At 40.6% G+C, this 23660-nt stretch overlaps 1 protein-coding gene across 2 annotated transcripts in view; it reads right to left on the bottom strand.

The window, feature by feature from the left end:
* Window positions 1-23660, bottom strand: part of FBN2 (fibrillin 2) — a 185186-nt gene that overhangs the window by 125479 nt on the left and 36047 nt on the right. For both annotated transcript variants that reach the window (XM_076362414.1, XM_076362415.1), the window contains exons 6-7: window positions 19432-19629; window positions 4488-4613 (exon numbers count right to left, since the gene is read on the bottom strand). In XM_076362414.1, coding sequence (XP_076218529.1) covers window positions 4488-4613; window positions 19432-19629 — 324 coding nt within the window. The remainder of the gene's footprint in view (window positions 1-4487; window positions 4614-19431; window positions 19630-23660) is intronic.

Raw genomic sequence — 23660 nt, 5'->3', positions numbered from 1 at the left:
ATTGTTTGAAGGACTGGCTATAGTTTTATCTTATAAATCTCACACTGAGAGATTATGAACTCTCAAAGCCTTTATTAAAAAAAAAAAAAAAGCCTGAATAAAGCCATGGCTTGGCTTTCATTCTGTGCTCCATTCTTAGAATAATGTAAGCATGCTATTACACTGGTATAATTTTGGTATTACCACCTTGACTGTGAAGCATGGGGAAATGGATAAGTAACAGTTTCATTATGTTTTTTTTTCCCAGAAAAAATGGTACAAACTGGGCACTGTGGGTTGTTATCTGCACAATTCCCTGTGGGGTATTATGTGACTAGGGAAGCTAATGGGGAAGCGTGATCAGGGACTAATTAGTACCTAACTTCTGCCGCAGACAGAAGTGGCAGGGGCTTAGAAGAAACAAAGCCAGAGCATATGACCTGTTCTGCAGTAGGCTGCCAACAAAGCTGGAAATGAAAACCCATTGATTACTAAACTATGAAATAACAGCAAATATTTCAGACTGCAGATGATATTTCAATTCTATTATGCACGGTCCCAAAAGCATCACAAATTTTTAAGCAGATATATGTTAGAAATACATTCTCCTTTTCCTGTGGATACTATCAGGGAGAACTGTTGAATAACATTTTTAACAATTAAGGCAGAGCTTTAGATAGGTTAAAGAAGTAGAATACAAAGAGTGCTTTAATTACTGTTTTCAGAAGAAAGGAAACTTAGCACTGAGTAAGTTCTCCTTTTGGCATCAAAGCTGGAGTACAGATGCCAGGCAGAAACATAACATACACAAAATGACCCGCATTTTTTGGATCTCTGTGAAAACATCTATTTGATGTATTTTAACTGCATCCTTGCTGAGAGGAGGTATCAGGTCTCCTTCACATGAAGCTCTTCTAGGGTTAACAGCAGTAAAGCATAAGCACTGCCATGAACAGATTACAGACATCATCAGAACAAGGACTTAATTTATTGAACTGAGACAGTAGTCCATCATAACAGATATCCAAATGCTGTCTTTGCTCTGATGATGTATTTATCACATTAGAAATGCCTTTTTTCAGGACTAACACCTCAACAGCCAGCTTGGGTAAAAGCACTATTGCCCTACTCCTGCTGTACAAGTCTCATGGAATAACAATAAATACACCATGACTGAGAGAATCAAAAAAACAAGTGTACTTCTAATGAACAAGGGTAAGTAACTATTCATCAAAAAATGTAAAAGTTACTCTCTAACATTCAAGTAATCATTGCATTTAATACTATAAAAAGTTCTAAACAGTCTCAAGCTGAAAGAGTCCCACCAAAATAAACAGATGTAATTCAAAGAATACCGATTTGAGTAAAAGCCTTCCAATGAAATGTGTTGCAACTGACAACACAAATCCAAGATTAATAACAACAAAGCATACATTTCCAATCTATACATTGCCTACACAATCAAATACACTACATGTTTGTTTAGCAATTACAGCTGGTTTTGCTTCAGCTTTGAAATGATGAGTTGATTATACTTCTAATATTTTCAAATCCACTCTTTCAAGTGAGGCATCACAGTCACATTTTGGAAAACATTCAACATTTGCAAATTTTTTTTCTGATAGTTGTTTATGTTTAACGGCATAATTACAGGAAAATGTTTCTGAATTTTGTGTACTTTATGTTGCAATGCCCAGTAAACTTAAGCTTGAATTCTACTAAAAGATAAACTGTATTGCTAGAATTTTTCAAAATCATGATAACTGTACTTATTGTTTGATATCCCACGTAACACAAAATGATGGCAAAAATAGCCAGTTATGCAAAGACAATTGCAAACAGTAGGTGCTTATTCATTTCCTAAATGTTGTGTAACCATTGCAGAAGTACATTGCTTAGAAGCTAATGACAGGATTGAGATACTAACAAAATTAATCATGTCAGTTATATGTCAGATTTCAGGTGGGTATAAGTAGCTGTTAAGTTCACTGTGCCTGTGCTCTGAGCTGGTAGGACACAAGTTAGCTCTGGTGCACAAGTTATATATCCACATCAGTATGGCACCATGTAGGACCTGATAGTGGTGCCAGACATTGTTATATAAACTTAGTCATAAACTAAGTTGCATGTAATTGTTAATGATATCTGCCAATTTACCTTTACAAATGATTACAGTCCATTATCAGAAAAAAGCAAGTAGCATTGGATTATTGCTATACATCTTCATACTTTGTGTTCTGATTCACCTATTACTAATGCCCCTGCACCCCTCGCCACTACTACTCAATAAGGAAATAAAAAGGAAGTTACAATTTTAAGAGCCAGTGATCGAGTGGCAGGCAATTCCAACAGCAGCTGGGGTTTTTGCAGTTAGCAATGAATGGAAAGGGATGCGTCATCTTTTGGGCTTCTTTCCACACAGGTGGAGAGGAAAAAGAAGCCAAGTAAATGCTCACAAGCTGATAAGCATGATGTCCGTTTCTAAAAACAGCAGGAGCGGTGGATGCATGATCCGAGTTACCTCCTTTCCACTTTTTCCAACGTGGGAAAGCCCAAAGGAGGGGTCTTCTGAAGGGAAAACAAAGCACCCTGCCCTCTTCCTTTTCTTCCAATTTCAATTCTCCTTTCTATATGCTGATGCCTCATTGAGGGCCTACAAATCTCTTGTATCCTACCCAGCCACTCCTTCCTGTTTGCCTCCCTGGCAAGAAAAATCCCACTACCTCTTGCCCATGGTTACATTCCCATTCTGCCTCCCAGAAAAAATGAAAGATTTTACTAGGATGTGCTGCCCACTTTATGCTTAGCCCTGTTCCTCACAGGTTGCCATGCAGCACAGGGTAGATGATTTGCCTTGGATTTAATTCTCCCAAGAGAAGTGGCTCTGATTACAAATTTCCCCTTCAGTCATCTTGTTTTGTACGATTCTTCACTCCACTTGGTGCCTTCTGGTTTCTCCCTTGATCCTGCAGAAGGCTGTGGAGATGGTGCCATGCTGTTCTGTTGCTCTACAGCTCCTCTACTGTTCTACTGTCTTCAAGGTACAAAGAGACTCTTTTTCCCAGTATCTCAGCAAGGCTCCTGGTGTTCCCTTACTTCTAAAATTGTTCAAATGGACCTGCTTTCCCTGTGAATGTGATTGCTCCCTGCAGAGCCCTAAACCTCTGTGCATATGCTGGATACCTATCAGCACACCCTTGTATATGGTTAGGTAGATATACACACGTGCATGCACAGACACATATGCAATCTGCTTCTATTTCTCCTCAACCGTGGTAAGAAAAGCTCTATTTCTATGGTTGCAGCTCTATTTCTTGCAAAGTGCTTCTTGGAAGGTTGTAACAAGCTATAGCCAAGTTTCCCCTAGAAAAACTCATGACAGGAGTATCATTGTGTACTGAGCAGAAATTGAAACTAGTCAACATAAAAAAACAGAAAAGGGTGGAGGCCAGACCAGAGAAAAATACCTTTGGAAATTTTTTTTACTTACTCTTCGGTATTACTTGCAATAACACCAGATGCTACATTTTCACTTATAAAATGTGATTTTCAAACAGATTGTATTACTTAATTTTTCTGTGAATTCTGTATTGTATGCAAAACTAAGGAAAACTCTGAGACGACTTCCAAAATTGGCTACAAACCATGTATTTGTTTGTAACTGAATACTGAGTATAATGTGATTTGATAACATACTTAAATTGCCACCTAACCACAAGCCAAAGCCTTGAACAAGCAGTCGTCTTATCTGTGTAACTTGAATGTGAAGGTACCCACTGGTTGGGATGAAGTTTGAGAGTTCTGACTTCTTTCAAAGGCATGGCAAATTCACTCAAATCAGTGAAGTCTTCATCAAACCCACAAAAACTCAGCCATTTTCTCCTGCATTCCTTTAAACTATACAGAATTGCTGCTCTTAATTATATCAACACGTTTACTGAATAAACATGGTCTATGTTTATTAAACTATGCTTATTAAACATGGTCTATTTCATTTTTCATCTAAAAAAGAACAACATTTCCTATGTATTTTTTACTTACACAGGCTCTTCAACACAAACTGCACATAGCAGTAATCTCTTACATCCATCACCAAAACTGCCACATTTGCTTTTCACACTGTAGTCAGCAGGCTGAAAATACCTACCTGTACTAGAACATTTTGGACATTTTTGAGAAAACAAACAAAATCCTAATTACTCAGTTGCAGTTATATGCTGCTCACAGATGCATTCTTTATCAATAGTTCTAAATTTTGAAACAGGATGAACACTGTCTTCACCCACATGAGTCAGACAGAAAAAAACATCTAATGCAAAATACGAACAGCAAAGTAGAAACAGACAATGCTGTGAAGAAAAAACAAAAAGCACAGTACAATGATGTTATATCTTATGTCTGTTCAGATCAGACACTGCAACTATTCAGAACCTTTTCTTTCATGACTAAAGTGCTCTAATGCTTTACTTAACCACCTTTTAGGTATGTTCTCTGACAACATCACTTACCATCACATTTTTGAGTTGCCTCATTCTGTTTGTGACCAGCAGGACACTTGCACTCATACGAACCTACTGTATTAATACAGTTTCCTCCTTGGCAGACTCCAGGGATAGCCTGGCATTCATCAACATCTACCAAAGACAAAAAAGAAGGATTACTTGACATAAGATACAAAATTTCATCATGGCTTTTGCTGATATACACAGAGCTCTGAAATTATTCTTAAAAATAACCCCAGCAAACCCCAGCACATTTCTCCACTTCAGCACCAATATAAGATATGGCAATAACAGCAGTAACGTGACTCAGACCTTCATGTGTATTGTATTTGACTCCATATAAGCTCAAAATGTACATGTATTGACTTAACGACTTACATAGCTTTAAATATTTAAGAAGTGTACTTAAGTCAAATCTGTACAACTTACTGTTGGTATCCCATGCCCTCAGATTGTTCCTTATACATGAATATTACAAAACGCAGATTTTTATTTTGAAAGGATCTCTACCTGTACAGATGGACTATCCTCCTGTCCACCTTAACTAAATATGATAATTCTTGCAGGATATTCTTTCTAGACAGAAGTCAAACTACACAAGTCAATAAAAAATAGGTGCTGTTCAGCCAGGATAAGCTGTATGACAAATTATCTGCATAACTTTTTTTACTGAAGTAATAAATAGGACTGGAATTTCATAGATTTCTTTAGGCCGGACTGTCAATGTTAAATAAATGCTGTCAGAAAATATATTGCCATTTTTGCTTTATATCTTACTTTCAGTAATTTCCTGTTGTATTTTAGCATGTGCTATTTCCAGTTCAAATCGTGTTGGCTTTTTTGTTCCCCACTCTGATTTGTTTATACATAAAATGTCCTGTATTTCTGTAGGTTTTTATACAAAACTATCACATGACTCAATGTGTAAGTGCAAATGGGCAGTGAAAGTCATACCAAGGATCATAGAGGCCCCTATGAAATAACCAGTGCTAAAGCAGACAGAAATTCTTTGTACACAAGGAAAGGGAGAACAGGCTCTAGATTAGTGCATGATGTACATATTTTATGTGGGTATTTAGCTTTTCAGTAGCTCTTTTTAAAAGTTCAATTGATCTATAGCTATCAGAGAGTTCAGAATTAAGCAACCGTACTAATTCCTTCACAAAAAAATTTCACATGCATCCAAATGTTCATAGAGGAGAGAAGGCTTGGAAGTTTTGTTCCAAAACCTGCAGAAGCTCTTCGGTGAGATTTCAGGTAATATTTCTTGCCAAACACTTTGCTCTTTCACAAAAGAGGCAAAAATCAACTGATTTTGTTAGTTCTCCACACTGTGAAATAGAAATAAAGTGTCCTTTGCAGGTTGTAGAAAAGGGAGCTACGTGGTTTCCAAAGTTTCTTCTGTGAAGAGGTCAATTTCATACTATTTTCTCTTCCTGGATTACAATTGTATGGAATTCAATAAAGCAATACACTGCCTATTTTAAAAAAAACACAATTTTTTATGTCACTCCTTTCTTCATTATGACTAAAATACCTATTTAAGATTACTATATTTTTAAAGCATTTAGGAAAAATTTTTTTCATCTTTTTTCCCCCAGACTTTTCATTAGTGCCAAATAAACAAAGAATTTTAACCATTACCCTATTTTCCATTTTCAGTCAGTTTTCCTGTTAGCCTGCATGCATTACTAAATGAAGCAGCTGGCAAACTTTATTTAAGATGCATAAGAAAGCATCTCTTTCCTCTTCACATTCATGTTCATTTTCTTTCTCTCTACCTTTTCCCTTGCCACTATGAATGTAGAGAACAGCGAGATACAGATGAGGTAGGACAAACATACTAATAGTAGAATACAGTACTCCTTTTCAGTAGGATGTTCATTATCTTGAAGCCCTTACAAGACACTGAAATTCCACCTGATTTTGTGGATTATATTACTTCCTTTTTGTTACTCCTGGTGTTTGTGCTATAGATAAAAGCTATGATATATGCCTTGTCCATTCACCCACTTTTTCATTTAAGCAGGTATAATTGCTCATAGTCAAGGAAGAAGGCTTTTTTTTTTTTAACCACTGGACCTGGTTTTAAGTACATTTGCTGGAGAAGTTTGCATTTAGTTCCTGAATCTGTGCCGATTTAGTCAGCGCAGTACCGTGTCCAAATACAACAGTTAGATTGTAAATGGATTAAGGACTTTATCAGAGGCATAAACTTTCTGCAAGCATTTTTCTTCTAAATAACTAGTGCTTGGTGCAATCTAGTTTACCTGGAAAGCAAACTTTTCGTCTCTGAAGTATTCTTAGGAATTTGGACATGATTTAGCAACATCTAGACAGAAGATGGGTTCCATCATTTATTCACACCCAGCCCACCCAGTAGCTCCCTTCTGAGTACAACTAATACGGTGTTTGTCTTTTGACCCTTGGGCCTCAAAATGCATTCATCAGACGCAATATGCCTGTGCCTTGTGTCATTTATTAATGCTTACTTAAATTAAGCCAACTGTGTCAGCAGATCAGTGGTTAAAAATAACCACTGCCTATCCTTCACAGTTTTGTAAGTCAAGATGTCGAGTAATAGTAAATTAATGGCAGTAGCAGCCGTAAATGAGTACTTTCCAGAAACAGAAAAGGTATCACTGAAGCCTTGAAGTGAACAAAATTTTAAGATCTATTGATTCTGTTCATTTCTTTCAATAGCAATCCTATGGTTTTAGAAGGACAAATAAATGTCAAGCCCTGCTGAAGTCTGAAAAGCTGATCCCAAATATGCAACACAATGCAGCGCTTGTCCAGTGAAGAAAACACAAATGGTATCACTATGAAAGGTGAGATCCTGCAAATCTTTGAATCACATGCACTACCTTGCTTTTCTGTGCTAATATCAATCTTAATTTTTGAGGGCTTATATGTTAACTATTCTAAGTCATATTTAAATGTAAAGAGAATAAATATATTCAACTTCAATGTTAGCTTAAAAACATATATACACACTACAAGCCTGATGATTTTTTGGTCAGTATCACCTTTTGATGAAAACCCAAATTTGTTTTATTATTGTATTTAGTATTTTAATATATCATTAGTGTTTTGGAACTGAGAAAAGTCAGAAAGGACAAAAGTATTTTCTTAAAAGGGCATATTTTATGAATTGCTTCCTAAATGCCATTTTAAGATATAAGAATATTTTTTCTGAAAATACAACAAATTTGAAATGAAGCATATTTTTATTTAGTTTTTTATGTCTTTGACAGTCAGACTAAGTCACACAGGAGTTTTAGCATCATTAATTATCCATTTACTCACGCTTTTGAACCCAACCACATTAACACAATAAACTTTTTGCCATAAACAGAAAATTAGATGAATAGCTCTTTAGATACAGTTCTGTATACAGAGGTTTGATATGCTACAGATTAGGTAGAATGTTTCCATGTGTTCATAGGCTTGATAATATCTGGCAAGTGAAAAAAGATTCTTCGCTTTTGCAGAGTTTTCTCTGCAAAACGCCTGCGGGATTTGCACAGCTAACTTTAACCATGTACCTTTGAAAACACAGCTGAAAATTCAGCTCCCCTTTCTGATGAGTTGACTGTTTCTCAAAAAACTCTGAAGAACCAAAAAGCTCAGGAAAAATAAATCCTCTCAGATTTTATACAAAAATTTTGGAGAGTGCACTTCTTATTCACAATGCTAGTAATAACAATTACCCAAACACAAATTTTCTCTTGAATTCTACCTATAATATGTATGGGAAATTTTTTTCCAATGGATTTGGCATGTGGGAACTAAAAAGTAAACTGGTCGTCAATACAACATGAAACTGTTGGTTCTTCCTCTGCATCCTAGATAACAGAAATACTACGAATACAAACATACAACAGAAATAATACTAAGCTTTTTTTTTCCTGTTTTAATACTTATCTTCATGACAGCAGGACGGGATACCAGATGACACTGTTAATACTGTCAGTAAACCAGACACATTAATTCCAAACACTAGATTAACTAAAAATTATAATCTATCACTCTTCACTGTGAATTTGAACCTTCATCTGACTACTCTCTTTTGTCCAGTCCACATCAGTGCCTTTAATATTCAGTACAGTGTATTCCTACTATAGACAGATTTTTTTGGGGTATTATCTCCTGTAATGGGTATATATAGTTAACAATGTCAGCAATGGCAGCAGGAAGAAGAACCTTCATATTTTCAAAGCTATTCAGCCAGGACTATTTTTCTCTCCTTAGTGCAAAAAATTAACTGTCTGAAGGGAAAGGGTGTAGCTGAGAAATGGACTGTTGAGGAATGCAGGGAGGAACTGAGAAAACGTCCAACATGGGATTTCTGCCATTATGCTATTCCTAAAGCCCTGTAGCAATGGCAATAAAGTACTTTCAAGTGGAACATCTAAGTTCCTCCTGCCTGAATTCTTGGGAAGAGGGATGTCTGAACAGCTACAATTCCTGCTTAAGCAATGACTGAATAGAAACTGTTGGGGGGGGGAGGAGGGGGAGGGAGGGGACAAAAACCCCAAACAATTTGAATTTTGACTGGGTTTGCTTCTCCAATTTTTTAAAAGCTGCTCATGGTAATAATGAAATAACAATACTACCATAATGTTCTATACAAGTACATTACTCAGAGAATATAATTAATCCTGAAAAGGTGCTAAAGAGCCATTTAAGATACACTAAGATTGCAACATGCACATCCTGTGAAGAGTAGGAGCAACTTCATACCTTGTCACACTCTGACATCTAACACATATTGAAATTATGACATATTTTCCAATAGTAAGGCTTGCACGTTCTGTTGATTGTGACTTGTTCATATCAACTCCCAAACTAGGCTATCAGCTGATGTAAGCATTCACTTCAAAAATGCCAAGCATTCAAACTATGGACTGAGTGAGTCTGGTCTAATCGATATGTTACAAAGATACAGTTTTACTGAATACCAAGGGGCTTTGTGTTCCTTTAATAAAAGTCTCTGTAAATCTGATGTCATCAGCAGAAAGCAAAACATTGAAAAGCATTAACCAGATCCCTGTATTTGTTTATTCCTATTCCTCAGAGTAAATATTTAATGCCAGTTTCATCTGACCTTTCTATTTCATGAAATGAAGTCTCCTTAGCTAGGAGTTACCACATTTGGAGAACAACTGTTTCCTGAATTGCTAATACTCCTCTCTTGCTAACATTTTTGTAGCACCCCCCCTAGAGCTCCATCTTGACCCCTTTATTTTCTTCTTCAGTTTCCCTCTGTGCAGTCATACCTACTACCATTATTGCAGCTTCTGTCTATGCACAACTCACAGATCCACCACCCTTTACTCCTACTTGGATTAAACTCTCCATTCACCTTTCTGTGCCAGGATGAGTTTGGCACAGAGTTGATTATATTTCCTTGCAGTATTGCAGTGTAATAGCAAGTACCTCAGTCCCAATTTGTCTGTTCAGCATACCCCTTGGCTCCCTCCTAGAGCTTCTACTTTAACTGACTGATGGAGGTTTTTTGACCCCTGTGAACAACACTGCTGTATTGCTTTTTTGTAAAATTTTCATACCTAGCTGTAGCAAAATCCTGCAGCTTATTTCTACAGACTATGTACCCTAATATGGAGTTTGGAAAGGTAAACAGTGCTTCACAGTGTCAAGTGCTAAATCCAGTCCCTTCCTCCAGTAGAGTGGTCTGATAATTCGGGACAGAGTAGACAACGTGCTATCAACCTGCAAACACCACAGAACTTAGGTCAGTAGAAATTACCAGTATTCAGAGCTTAAAAGGGACTCTCTTGACTTTTGGAAGTAAAGGCAATGATTTTGTGGAACAAAGAAACTCTTCATCTCTCCTTTTCCACACAGAAAATCTAACTTTTCTTCACCTGTTTGTGCTTTACCATCATCTTATAATATCACATGCTAACTCCTACTGACATAAATACAATCAGATCTTCCTATATAATAATAATACGCAAAAAATGTAGCAAAAATGATGGCTGTTTAAATTTCCTTTGTTCATCCATCACACAAAGTAAACTACCACCTTGTTTCTATGCTTCCCAGTGGAATTCAGCAATGATGTTAACTGCGTAACTTAAAAATATTTGCCACAGAGAATAAGCTGGCAGAAAAAGAAAATGCAGTATTGTGGGCATGGGTGCTAAAGAGCTTTACTGGACTCTCACATAATTTAAATGAAGCCCCAGAAGCTATGCCAGGATCAGTCTGGCAGAGAAGTTCTAAGAATTCATTATATCTGGCCAACGTGTTTGTCATACAAAGGAGTTTGACTTGGATATTGTAACCAACGTGCATGCCTTCAGTACACTGTTTCTGTTTATGACATTGTTATGAAAAGAATGTCTAAAACATACTAATCACTTCAAGATTAACAGTAAAACATAAGCTGTTATACGCTGACAGAGGCCTATTTCTGACATATAAGGAAAAGCGCAATCAAGTATTTCTCTTTAGTATAATTTGGATGCTTTAAGCAGTGTAAGCGCAGAAAAACAGGAAAGCAAGTATTTGAAATGAAGAATAATGAAGGGATTTATTGTTGCTTAAAACTAAGTATTTTAAATAAAATAGATGCCTTTGCTAAGATAATGCTGTGAGGAGCTCCACAGAAGTGAATTTGAGCTAATAGTTTCAGTTGTAGTTTCAGGTCAACCATACCACTGTGTAAATGAAAACTGAAGGAAAAATCCAAAAAGATGTTTCATCAAGTTTTAATTTCTAAGAATTAAAAATCTTACGTTGTCTTGATTTTCTCTCAATTTTTCAACTCAAGTTTATAGAGGACTTTTACCAAGAACTCTTATGGAGGAGACCTGAAGTAGAAATCCAGCCAAGCAATTGACTGTGTTAGATTTGTGCAATTTTAAGCCACTGAACTATGATGCAGTGCAGGGGAAAGCAGCACTAAAAATAATGCTGCAATACATGGGGCCATGGAGGAGACTGAAAGAGAAGGAATAGGGAAATAAAAGTGAGAAAAGGAGGACATTACCTAGCCTCTTTTGAAGCAGTAAAAGAGTAACTTTCCTGAAATCTTTTATAACACCATGAGCAACAGAAGCTGTCTGAATAGGGATGTTTTTCACAGAATCACAAACTGGTTGAGGTTGGAAGGGACCTCTGGAGGCCATCTGGTCTGACCACCCTGCTCCAGCAGGAACACCTAGAGCACGCTGCCAAGGATCACATCCAGACAGCTTCTGAATGTCTCCAAGGATGGAGATTTCACAACCATTCTGGGCAACCTGTGCCAGTGCTCCACCACCCTCACAGTAGGAAAATGTTTCCTGATGTTGAGGAGGATTTTCCTGTGCTTCAGTTCATGCCCACTGCCTCTTGTCCTGTCACTGGGCACCACTTAGAAAGAGCCTGGCTCTGTCCTCTTTGCACCCTCCCTCCAGGTATTTGTATATACCGATGAGATCCCCCTTGAGCCTTCTCTTCTCCAGGCTAAAGAGTCCCAGCTCACTCAGCCTTTCCTCAGAGGAGAGATGCTCCAGTCACTTCATCATCTTCATGGCCCTGCCTTGGAGCCTCTCCAGTAATTTCATCTCTCTCTTGTTCTGGGGAGCTCAGAACTCAACACAGCACTCCCAAGTGTGGCCTCACCAGAGCTAAGCAGAGGGGAAGGATCACCACCCTCCACCTGCTGGCAACACTTCTTCTTCCACAGTCCAGGATACCATTAGCTTTCTTTGCTGCAGGGGCACACTGCTGGCTTGTGTTCAACTTGGTTCCACCAGGACCCCCAGGTCCTCTTCTGCAACGTTGCTTTCAAGATCATCAGCACCCAGCAATACTGGTGCCTGGGGCTGTTCTTCGACTTTGCACTTCTCCTTGTTGAACTTCACGAGGTTCTTGTCAGCCCATTTCTCCAGCCTGTCGAGGTCCCTCTGGATGGCAGCGTGACCCTCTGGCATCATCAGCCACTCCTCCCAGTTTGGTGTCATCTGCAAACTTGCCAAGGGTACACTCTGCCCCATCATCTAGCTCATTACTGAAGATGCTAAACGGGACTGGACCCTGTATCAACCCCTGGGGTACAGCCTAGTCACTGGCCTCCAACTAGACTTCGCGCTGCTGATCACCACTCTCTAGGCCCGGCCAGCCAGCCAGCTTTCCATCCACCTCACCGTCTGCTCACCCAGCCCGTACATCAACAGCTTATGTGAGACAGTGTCAAAGCCCTTTTTCTGAATTACCTAACAGAAATTCTTGCTAACACATACACACATACACACAAACAGATCCTGCTACTGTACACTTTTTGTTATTTTGTAAATAGGGAATTAAAGTAGAAAGTTCTCCAGCACCAGAGGGAATCACCTATATAAAAATTTAGAGCAGATCACTCCAGTCAACTTTATCACTTTGCTAAGGAGGATCTTAACTCTGTCACAGAGATCTGCTTATGCATGCAACGCCAGCAGCATCCCGGCTGTGCTGTCTCACATGGATTTTGGAAGCCCTAAGATACGGATACACAGAGACAGAACCGTACATAGACACTTTGTGAAATCAGAAAACAAACAAACCAAAAAAAAACCTGTCACCCAAACTTAAACCTCTGTTTATCCCCAGACTGACTGGGGATTGATTGATCAAAAAGGATTCTGCTCTCTTTGTTAATGTATTCCGCTGCACAGATCATAATCAGAACTCAAAGAACTGTGTCGATTCACAGCAGCCGATTTCAGCCCAAACACTAACCTTCCTCTGCTCTGTTCATAGGTGTGACGCTCCGCGGGGCGGCGACCCCGACGGGGGGGGCCGTGCTCCGCTCGGCCGGGGTCCGGCCTTCCCTTCCGCCGGCCCCGAGCCGGCCCGGCAGCAGCGCAGTGGCACCGCTAGGCGGTGAGCACAGCCGCCACGAGGAAGGCTGTATGAATCGCCCCCCGAGAGCCCGATTCGAGCGCGCCCGAGGAAGGGCGGGCCCGCGCCTTGCTGGCCTCCCCTCGCTTGGGACGCCGGGTAAGGACGCTTTCCCGGGAACCGAGCGAAACCTCTTAGGTAGATTATAAGGGATTTTGGAATAGAAGCAGAATAGTCCCCACTCGCAGGACGGTGTAATTGTTACCCACTTAATAAGTGCCCTATCCTAATACACCTCACTTTGTACCTCGGACTCGGAACCTTGTCCCTTCAAGGGGCAGATAGCGGCAGAGGGCCGCAACACAAAATGGCACAGCGAGCAGGGTCCGAGGATAACAGGGTGGAGGTTTATTTGGGTAAGCATGGGATTCCCCTCCCGGCCCCGGTTTGACAATGCTTGGGTCCGAGACCACTGGTCTGAGTGGGACCAAGAGAAAAGCCACACGGACCTGGCACAGGGAAGAGCTAAAGTGGAAAAGGTAAAGGCATCATCTGTAAGATGTTGGGTGCATGCCATCATGCCGATTGTAATGAAAAGAAGCGATGGGAAGACAAAAAGAACTGCTTGCTCAAATGGAAAGGTTATAAGAGAAGGTGCAAAGGCAAGAGATGCAGCTGATGATGCAAGGTCTAACTTTAAGGAAACAGAAAATGAAAAGAGATTAGAAAATAAAGTAGTATAGATGGTCAGTGCTAACTTGGAGAAAGAGGGCGGGACTGTGGATGCCCTAACATGAGATCCCGAACACTGGGATGGGGACACGTGGAACGACCCCAAGAAGGAGCCAGAGGACTGGCCAGATGATGGTGATGATACCTCGCAAGTAGTCTTCCCCGTTATCAAACATGCGATAAGAGGGGGGACAGACTGGAGACCTGCCCAGTATGTAGTTAAGACCACTGCCTTTCCCCGCCCTTGATCTGGCCGAGTTACAGAAGGAGTTTGGTAAACAGCCTGATGAGTCAGCAATCAAGTGGGTCAAACGAGTTCATGAGATGGGAGGTGATTGAATAGTTTTCAATCAAGAGGAAGCTCAGGAGGGAGGCTGGGGAGCTGGTGTCTTTCTCAGCGCAGGTCTTGGAGCGCTATGTTCCCTGACCACCTGTCCTGGTGTTGGCTAGGTTAGAGTTAATTTTCTTCCTGCTAGCTGGTACAGTGCTGTGTTTTGGATTTAGGATGAGAATAATGTTGATAACACACGTTTTAGTTGTGGCTAAGTAGTGCTTACACTAGTCAAGGACATTTCAGCTTCTCATGCCCTGCCAGTGAGAAGCTGGGAAGGGGCACAGCCAGGACAGCTGACCCAAACTGGCCAAAGGGATATTCCATACCATATGATGTCATGCTCAGTACATAAACTGGGGGGAGTTAGCCAGGGGAGGGGGTGACCGCTGCTCGGGAACTGGCTGGGCATTGGTTGGCAGGTGGTGAGCAATTGCACTGTGCTTCACTTATTTTGTATATTCTTTTATCATTATTTTCGCTTCCTTTTCTGTCCTATTAAACAATCTTTATCTCAACCCACGAATTTTACTTTTTTTTTCTCATTCCCTCCCCCATCCCACTGGTGGTGGGGGAGTAAGCAAGCGGCTGTGTGATGTTTAGCAGTCTGCCGGGTTAAACCACAACACTGCCCAAGATTCCTATTGGGCGGGGCGTGTCCCTAAACTCAAGCAAGGGGAACAACTGCGTATTCACGCTTGCTCTGCTCAGGAATTGGCTAACAGACGAGTGCAGTTGGCTGTTGAAAAGTTTGTTGATCAAAGGAGACACAATAGTGACAGGAAAGCTTCAGACTCACCATTGTATCTGATCCCAAACCTCAATAAATTAGGACCACTCACACAAGGTTGCCACCCAGCCTTAAATTAATCTTAATTAGTACCGCCCATGCAATACAAAACGGGCAAAACAGTTGGGGATGGTTCATAAACCAATTAACACAGAAGGCTAGAACAATACGGTGTGATGAAGATGTCACCTGACCCAACCCCCCAAAAGAGGCCAGAACCCTCAAACAAGGTCCTGCAGGACCTCGGCTTAAATCCTCAAGTGGGACAAGAGACGAGAAAGACCTCAGAACCAGGCTGTGGAGGGAAGGTTTAGACCTAGATTTGTCACTAGAATTAATGCATAAGAAACCCACTAGCAGTTTTAGAGGCCATGGTCCAAGCTGCCCGTGAAGCCAGCCAGCGTGGCAAGGATGCAGGCCTCCTGTCCGCCATCCCTTTTTATAAAGACACCAGAGTGGCTCTAGACGCCATTCGGCATGCTACCGCCCCACTGGCAGAAAACCAGTAGTGCCCATACCCTGTCTGGTGTCCCAGGTACGGCAGCTTAAACTTTTCGAGTGGGACACCAAGGGGGGTCCACATGTCATTATCGGCCTGGGCTCGAATAGATTCCCTTTAAGATGTCTGATTGACACTGGAGCCAAAATTTCTTGGTTTCCCTCTGCCTTAATGGCAGTCCTGGGTATCTCTCCCCGTGCATGTGTTCATGTTCAATGAGTGGGCAGCTCTCAGTGTGCCTACTGCCTGGGTGATGTTGCACCTTCCTGATGAAGAGACGTTGATGAGTTAAAGTTGCTTTTGTTCCTGACCTAGAACAAGCACTGCAGCTCCACAAGCCTGATTGGGGAAGCCGCTTGTGGACAGCTCTGGCCAAAATAAATTTCCACTGGGGCAGACGTGGTCAACCAATTGGCAAGGCTTTTCCACCTGGACTGCCCTTGCCGAACCTGTTGACTCCCCCAGAAGTGCCTCAAGACCTGCAGATTGGGCAAGCAGTATCTTTTAACCACCCCACCGAGGGCCTTAAACAAGGCCTCCTTTTGAGCATGCATAATAACATCTGGAGCATTCAGACTCCTGACAGCAAGACCCTAAAAACTCCCCACAAGTGGATCCAGGGGTAACCACCCGGCCTTTCCCCACTGAGACCAATTTCTTTTCTGTTCTGCAGGAATGTCATGGATCAATTCATGACTCAGAATGGCATAATTTGGATTACTCGTACGGTACACGGTCCTTGTATTCTGCTGAGGTCCCGTTGCCAGCACAGTAGGAATACTGGGTGGTGTTAATTGGCTTACTGGAGGGAGTGTAGAGGTTTGCCCCTAGTGACCGGGTCAGTACGGGTTGATGTAGGTTTTTTGAATTTTTGGTGCAGCTGTTCGGCATGCTGCACCATACCTCTAAGATGGAGACAGCAAATGACACTACCCGCAGTGGTGGGCTAGACCAGGCTCTATTCTGGAAGAGCTTGGTGTAGGGTTGCTGCTGGTAGCATGTGGCCAACCAGTTGCATTTTGAGTGTTGTCACAGGCACCTGAACCATGCCAGTATGAAGTGGCTTGGCCTCTTTTTCCTGACGGCCATTAGCACAGCCGCACAGACAGATGCTTCCAGTCAGGGAGGGCTTAAAAGTAAAGTACTCTTGCAAATGGTAATGGATTTTGCATGAGATGTGAGCATTAATGATGGTCCGTTTTCTGCCTGCATTGCCACTCTGACATCAGCTGAGAGCTCACCTTTACGGCTCAGGCATTGACATATCAGAATTAATAACAAACATTTCCAAAACAGCAGTTCCCCTCAATTCCACTGAAGGTGTCCAGGTGTGTTGTATACCTCTAGTTCAAGGTCCCATGCACTTGAGCCTAAATGACAGTGAAAGCTGCCTGGAATGGGTAGATGGCTGGACCACTGCCACCACCACCCATACTTGGGACCGGGATTGGACCGCCCCAAGCAGTGGATTTAATTTAACCCACTTTAATGCATCAAAGCCTAACATCTCTGTTTCCTATACAATGCAAGATTGTGATATGACAGACCCAAGTGAAACATGCAATGGTACTCTGTGGGACTTTGACTGGTTCAATTTAGAAGCGGTACAACAGTGACTCCCACGCTCATTTCAATTCCTTGGTGTCCTGGTTTCAGCAGGGATAGAGTTAATTTCCTTTCTAGTAGCTGGTACAGTGTTTTGGATTTAGGATGAGAACAAAGTTGATAACGCACCGATGTTTTAGTTGTTGCTAGGTAATGCTTACACTAGCCAAGGACTTTTTAGTTTTCCATGCTCTACCGACTGAGAAGGCTGGGGGTGCACAAGAAGCTGGGAGGGGGCACAGCCAAACTGGCCAAAGGGACATTCCATACCATGTGACGTCATGCTCAGTACATAAACTGGGGAAAGCTGGCCGGGGGGGTGCCGCTGCTCGGGGACTGGCTGGGCATCGGTCAGCAGGTGGTGAGCAATTGTACTGTGCATCACTTGCTTTGTGTATTATTATTATTATCATCATCATATTATTATTATCATTTTATTTCAATTATTAAACTGTTTTTTATCTCAACCCACGAGTTTTTTCTCACTTGTGCTCTTCCAATTCTCTCCCCCATCCTACCGGGTGGGGGGGAGTGAGCAAGCGGCTGCGTGGTGCTTAGTTGCCGACTGAGATTAAACCACGACACTTGGTTTCAAACACAAGATGTTTCCTGGGACATCCACTTAGGAGGAAAACGAAATCTAAGTGGGCCCACATGGTGAATTACTCTATGGTCCAAGAGCTGAAACTCACCGACTCAAGAGAAGTGGGCCCTCTTGTCTCACACTATACATCAAGCTTTATTCATGTGGGAAAAGAATGCTTCCATGGTGGTATGGACACATCCGGGTATGGTATGGCTGTGTAGTGATGAATATGCCTATCCCAACTTTAATTGGTGAAAAAATGAAACCTGGGAAAATGCCTATCAGCCAGCCGCCTACACCCTAGGTACCATTCTATTTTGCCCTAGGAAATGGATGCCCTATATGTTGCACACCTTAACTGGGCATAACTACCGGGTAAAGCGAGAAACACTTACTCAGAAAGACATGAGTGTGGGTGAACGGCTGAAATCTATGATGGGATGGGTGACTGACTGGTTTATTCCAGATAGCAACATTAAGACTAACATTATCATCAGAGATACGCTCGTCCAACTGGGATGTCTGGCCAACAGCACCAGAACATCCTTCACATTCATCAACATACAATTGCAAGCCACCGCCAAGATGATACTGCAACATAGACTGGCGCTAGATGCCCTCTTGCTTAAACAAGGTGGAGTGTGCGCACTTATCAACACAACAACAGACTGTTGTACCTTGGACTCTGAACCTTATTCCTTCAGGGGGTAGATAGTGGTGTGGGGTTTGACCGCAGCACCTACTTGGTTTCCACTGCTTCTTGGGAAGGTTCTAAGACAACACAGCCTGCAAACTGACCATGTGTGCCAGCCTGTAACAGAAAAGTAGTACATTCTCCTTCGGGAGTTCTAGTATCCGCTGTCATTGCATTCTTTATGCAGTTTGTTCTAAAACTTAGCCAAGCAGGTACAGCAGAACAGATACCTATCTTTCAGGATAGGTGGATTGCAGTAACAACAGAAAGGAGGAGCAGCAAGTCTCTTAACATCATGGAAAGATATATTGGGTAAGGCAAGAAGGCTTTCCCATTCCCCAAACATTTTATGAATCTAAACATAGAAGACTGCAGTCCTTCCTTACTCATGCATTTTTCTAGCCCTGTACAAATAATCCAAACAGAGCATCCAGAAGGTTCACTATGTGCTTTATCTAAATGATGGGATTAAAAAAAAAAAAAGGTCTATATAATAACTCCCAACCACTTCAGAAAGAAAACAACTCAGTAGCAAGAAATAGTGAATTTTTCAGTAGAATGAATGAGGTACAGCAACATAAGCCAGTTGCCTGATTGGTGCTCTACTGCAGTATGTGATGGACATTCTGACCTTTTCATGCTCTGTATTTATGGCTCCTTGACTGGCATTCATTTTTTCCAGGCACTTGAGTTTTGTTCTGTATGTACACTAGCTAAAATCTGGAAGCAGCAAAGCATATCCAAATTTTATCAAAACTAAGACATAAAACATACACAAGGAAAACAGTGATTTTGTTTTAAGTGGATGCAAGGTTTTCAACATGTGTATCAGCAACACAATAGTCATGCACAATTTAAACCAGAAGGCTTACCTTGACATGCTCCAGTGCGAATATTAGGGATGAAGCCACGACGGCATGGCTGAGGCTGAGCAGGGCACATTTCACAGGGGTGACCCCATGCACGCCCAATGGTTGCACAACAGAGGGTTTTTGTGCAAACAATTCCAGTTAGCTGGCCCTGACACATCTGGTTGTTAACTTGTGTGAAACATGGGCCTGTTCTGTAATCTGGAAAAAAGGAAAGATCACTGTATTATACAAGACAGCATACTAGTAACTACAGAAGGAATCAATTTTTAATCCAGTAGATACCTATATTAAGAAACTTCCAAGAAGACCTGGAAATTTAAGTTATGTTACTGCTTACAGAAGTAGCATGACACCTTCCACTGAAGGTAATGATTTTCATTATTAGGATCTTTCAATTTATTTCTTTCTGATAGATGCAAGTAATGAAAGGCAGCTGGACCCAAAACTGATCTGTGCAGTGACAATATATCCAGTGAAATCCATAATAAATGAGAGTTTTACAAACAAACAAACAAGCAAGCAAGCAAACAATCAAAAGAGCAGATCAGATTAAGCAAACAAGGACTGGGAACTGGTTTTCTTGTTCCTAAGTTACTTCATGGCGATTCATGGGAGGGAACTACAGACCACAGAGACACACTTCTGTTCACTCCACGTTGATCAAGGTCCATGCCAGCGACTGTCACAGAATCAACATTCCTGCTGGAATGCTTGTGCAAAATAGTGCTACCTACAGAGGACTAATTGGTAAACCACCATTTATTTTCAGAGGAATAACATGAGATAATACAACCTATTCAAGCTATATTGAGTACCCTGAATATAGCATGCAAACTATATGAAAATATACTCCTAGTCAAATTCCTGTAAATGGTTAACTCATTAAGGTTCAACCTGTATAAAGAGAAAGAGTTTTTGACCTCATGAGGCAACACAAACTGGGAACAACAATCAACTGAAATTCTCTAGGAACAAATGAGAAACAGATGGTTGCTCTAAGCCAGATTTCATATCCTTATGGAAACTTTAAGAGGGGGGAAAAAAAGAAGAAAATGCAAAGCTTCCACTCAGACTCAGTCACGTGAAAGGCGGCATAACAGTGGGGTTATGGCTGCTCTCCCTGCTATCCTGTCCTATTCTCCTTTTTCTCCTACTGAAAACACACTCCAGTACTGATATGTGGGGTCACACTGCCTTCTGCACACTTTCACTAGTGTGCAATTGGTCTCACAACCAAGCTACAAATGGGACAATCAATGCCTTCTAGAATTTGATACTTGCACCCTGAAGAATAAAATTAAGAGCTTTGACATGTTTGGAAAGGGAGAAAATGGTCTTCCCAGTGAGACCTCAGATTCAGTTTTCTTTGCACTAAGACACAAGGCTCTTAAAGTAAAAGCTAGCTCAAATAGAAATAAATGTTCTGTTCCCTATCTTCAATAAAGTTCATTCAGGTATCAGTCTGGGAAAGACTTTTGCACACAGTGATTTATACATGTTGGTGGTTAATTTCAACTGGGCTGTTCACTTTAAATGAAGTTCAGCAAGCACATAAGTAACCACAGCAAAAATGCCCAACAATAAAAGGAGATTAAAAGATCTTAAATACCCGGTAAGGACTGTGAATTTTAATCATCCTTGATTTTCATTAGAAAATAATCTTCAGAGTTATACCTTTAAGCTTCCCCTGTGTCCATCAAGCCACAAAGACAGTACTTTTAGTAAAATATGTACATTATAAAAAGAAAATCCTGTCCATTAGAAAAAGGTTTCAGTGATCTTTCAACATACTGGAAGACAAGCAGCTTTACAATGGTCTCAGTTTAATTACATCCAAGGCCCTTGCCAAATCGGAGAAAGCTGAATTTTTAACATAAAATACAGATCCTGATGACTGATAGCAGAAGACAGTGGTCTCATCAGGCTATAGCCTCATATGAGAATGACAAATATTTGAAACACAAACTCCAACCATCAAAGATTTAAATTCCAGTAACTCACTGTAATCTTGTCTGGATTTTGGGTAAGGGGTAAGGGTAAGGAAAAGACTCCATCACAGATTATGACTGTATACTTCTTTCATATAAAGTTTACACAGGTGTCACAAAGATTGAGGGGAATACGTGCCAGACTGCATTTAACCTGCAAATCATCATCAATGGTCTGCCTGCTATCAGAAGAAAAACAGAACTGCTCAGAATTTAACAACTGAAAGAAGTGGAATTATATCCTGACTCAGGTGAAAACAAATGAGAATTTGGCTATTGAATTCAATGACAACACTACTTCATTGTTGGAAAACAGTATTATGCTCTCGCAAATAACTGTATTATAATTTATTTCCTAATATTATCTGTAAAAGCATTCTCAATGTCACACAGTGAAAGTAATGAGCTTCATATGCACGGAAAAAGCTTCTACCACTGCTCAATAAGCAGACTCCCATTCTAATGTCAACTAAGTTATATACACCACTAATATGATAGTAATACAAATTATTAAAAAAAGTCCACTCATTCTCTCATTAATGACTGAAGTATTATTGTTGGGCATTTTTGCTGTGGATACTTATGTGCTTGCTGACCTTCATTTAAAGTGAACAGCCCAGTTGAAATTAACCACCAACATGTATAAATCACTGTGTGCAAAAGTCTTTCCCAGACTGATACCTGAATGAACTTTATCAAAATAATAGGCAGATTCTGGGAAAGTCTGTGGTCTGCTCTATGTATTGAGAGCTGACTGTTTGACTCTAACCTGCACATTGCAGAATTCTTGCCCAAGTGATGATTGCAGTCAGATCAATAAAGATTGAGTCTTTCCTGAAAATTAAGATTGATTTTAGACTCCTCATCAATGAGATTCTCAAAAACATGATGCTGAAAAAGACAAAAGGATGTGTGTGGGTAAACCTGAAAAGACCATTTACGAGCCACTAGCAACACTGAGAGTCCCATTATAATATATAATCACTATCAGAAGGAAGTAAGATTTCCAGTAGTGCAAGGGAGCACAATCTCTGGATCCACACAGATCTGTATGGGAATACCAAATCCTGTCCTGCTTCCAAAGTTGTATTCTGCATCAGCCCATGTAGGCATGGATCTATTCCTGGAGGGCTACTGAATGTGCAACTCCTCTGCAGAACTTAAGCATGATGGCTAGTCATGCATTCCTTATTCCATGCACGCAAATGGAGTCCAGTTCTTCATGGGGGAATGTCCCCTATAATGAAATCAAATAATGATTTATTATGCATCTTTCAAATTTCCAAAGCTTGCATTCACCAGGACTGATAATCTTGACATCCCAGCTCACTTTGGGACTCCTATTCAGAAAATAAGTAGTTCTGCTGGACAATATTGTATTTTTGTAGCATCTGTTCTCTGAGGTACACTTTTTTATAGGACCAATCTTTGGATAACATTACAGTAGGAGTAGAAATACAAATTATATATTTTTCTGTTTAATGGTTGGTGATCCATAGGAATATTCTGGCCAAAGACCTTCCATGTTAAGAAGTTTGGTATCCAATCAGACAAGATTAAACTTGGAACTTAAATTTGAGTTGTGAATTGTCTTTGAGTTCCATTACCTTCCCATAAGACTTAAGATGATTATATATACACTCTGCCAACCCTACTAATGAAAAGTTGAGTTTGGAGGGTGCGTTTGAAAGAAAGATTAGAGAATAAAACCAGACTACAATGAGTGTTTGTGCAAGAAAATATGAATGAGTTAGATACAAGAAGCAGTGATACCAATACACCCATTGCTTAATATATCCCATTAAATAAGAAACATATGCTCTGGAAACCTATATATATGTGCCTACCCATGCCTTAATAAACAGAAAGTGCATAAATCATAATGTTCAGGTTCTAGAACCAAGCAACTTCCATCAGTGTAAGTCTGCAGTAGGGTATCTAAAAATCTGACTACTGCATCTTAAACAGTAGAAGAACAAACGGAACTATCATTAAGCTTCCAGGTAGATTTACAAATAAAAATAAATTCAACCCAAAATGCTGAGATCCTGAACGATACTTCAGAATAATGACATATAAGCAACAGATCCTGAGCTCTTAAAGAGAATGTGCGGCTTATAGAACCTTGGGTTACAGAAGCAGGAACCTAGCAGCAGACCATTTCCAGATAGCAACAGGGAAGTAACCTGCTATCTGCACCTGGCAAGAGTGGTTCTTTGCACAGCTAGGGCAACTGCATTT

The sequence above is a fragment of the Aptenodytes patagonicus genome, chromosome Z (assembly GCF_965638725.1).
Source record: "Aptenodytes patagonicus chromosome Z, bAptPat1.pri.cur, whole genome shotgun sequence".
NCBI lineage: Eukaryota > Metazoa > Chordata > Aves > Sphenisciformes > Spheniscidae > Aptenodytes > Aptenodytes patagonicus.
This window is presented reverse-complemented; position numbering and strand designations above follow the sequence as displayed.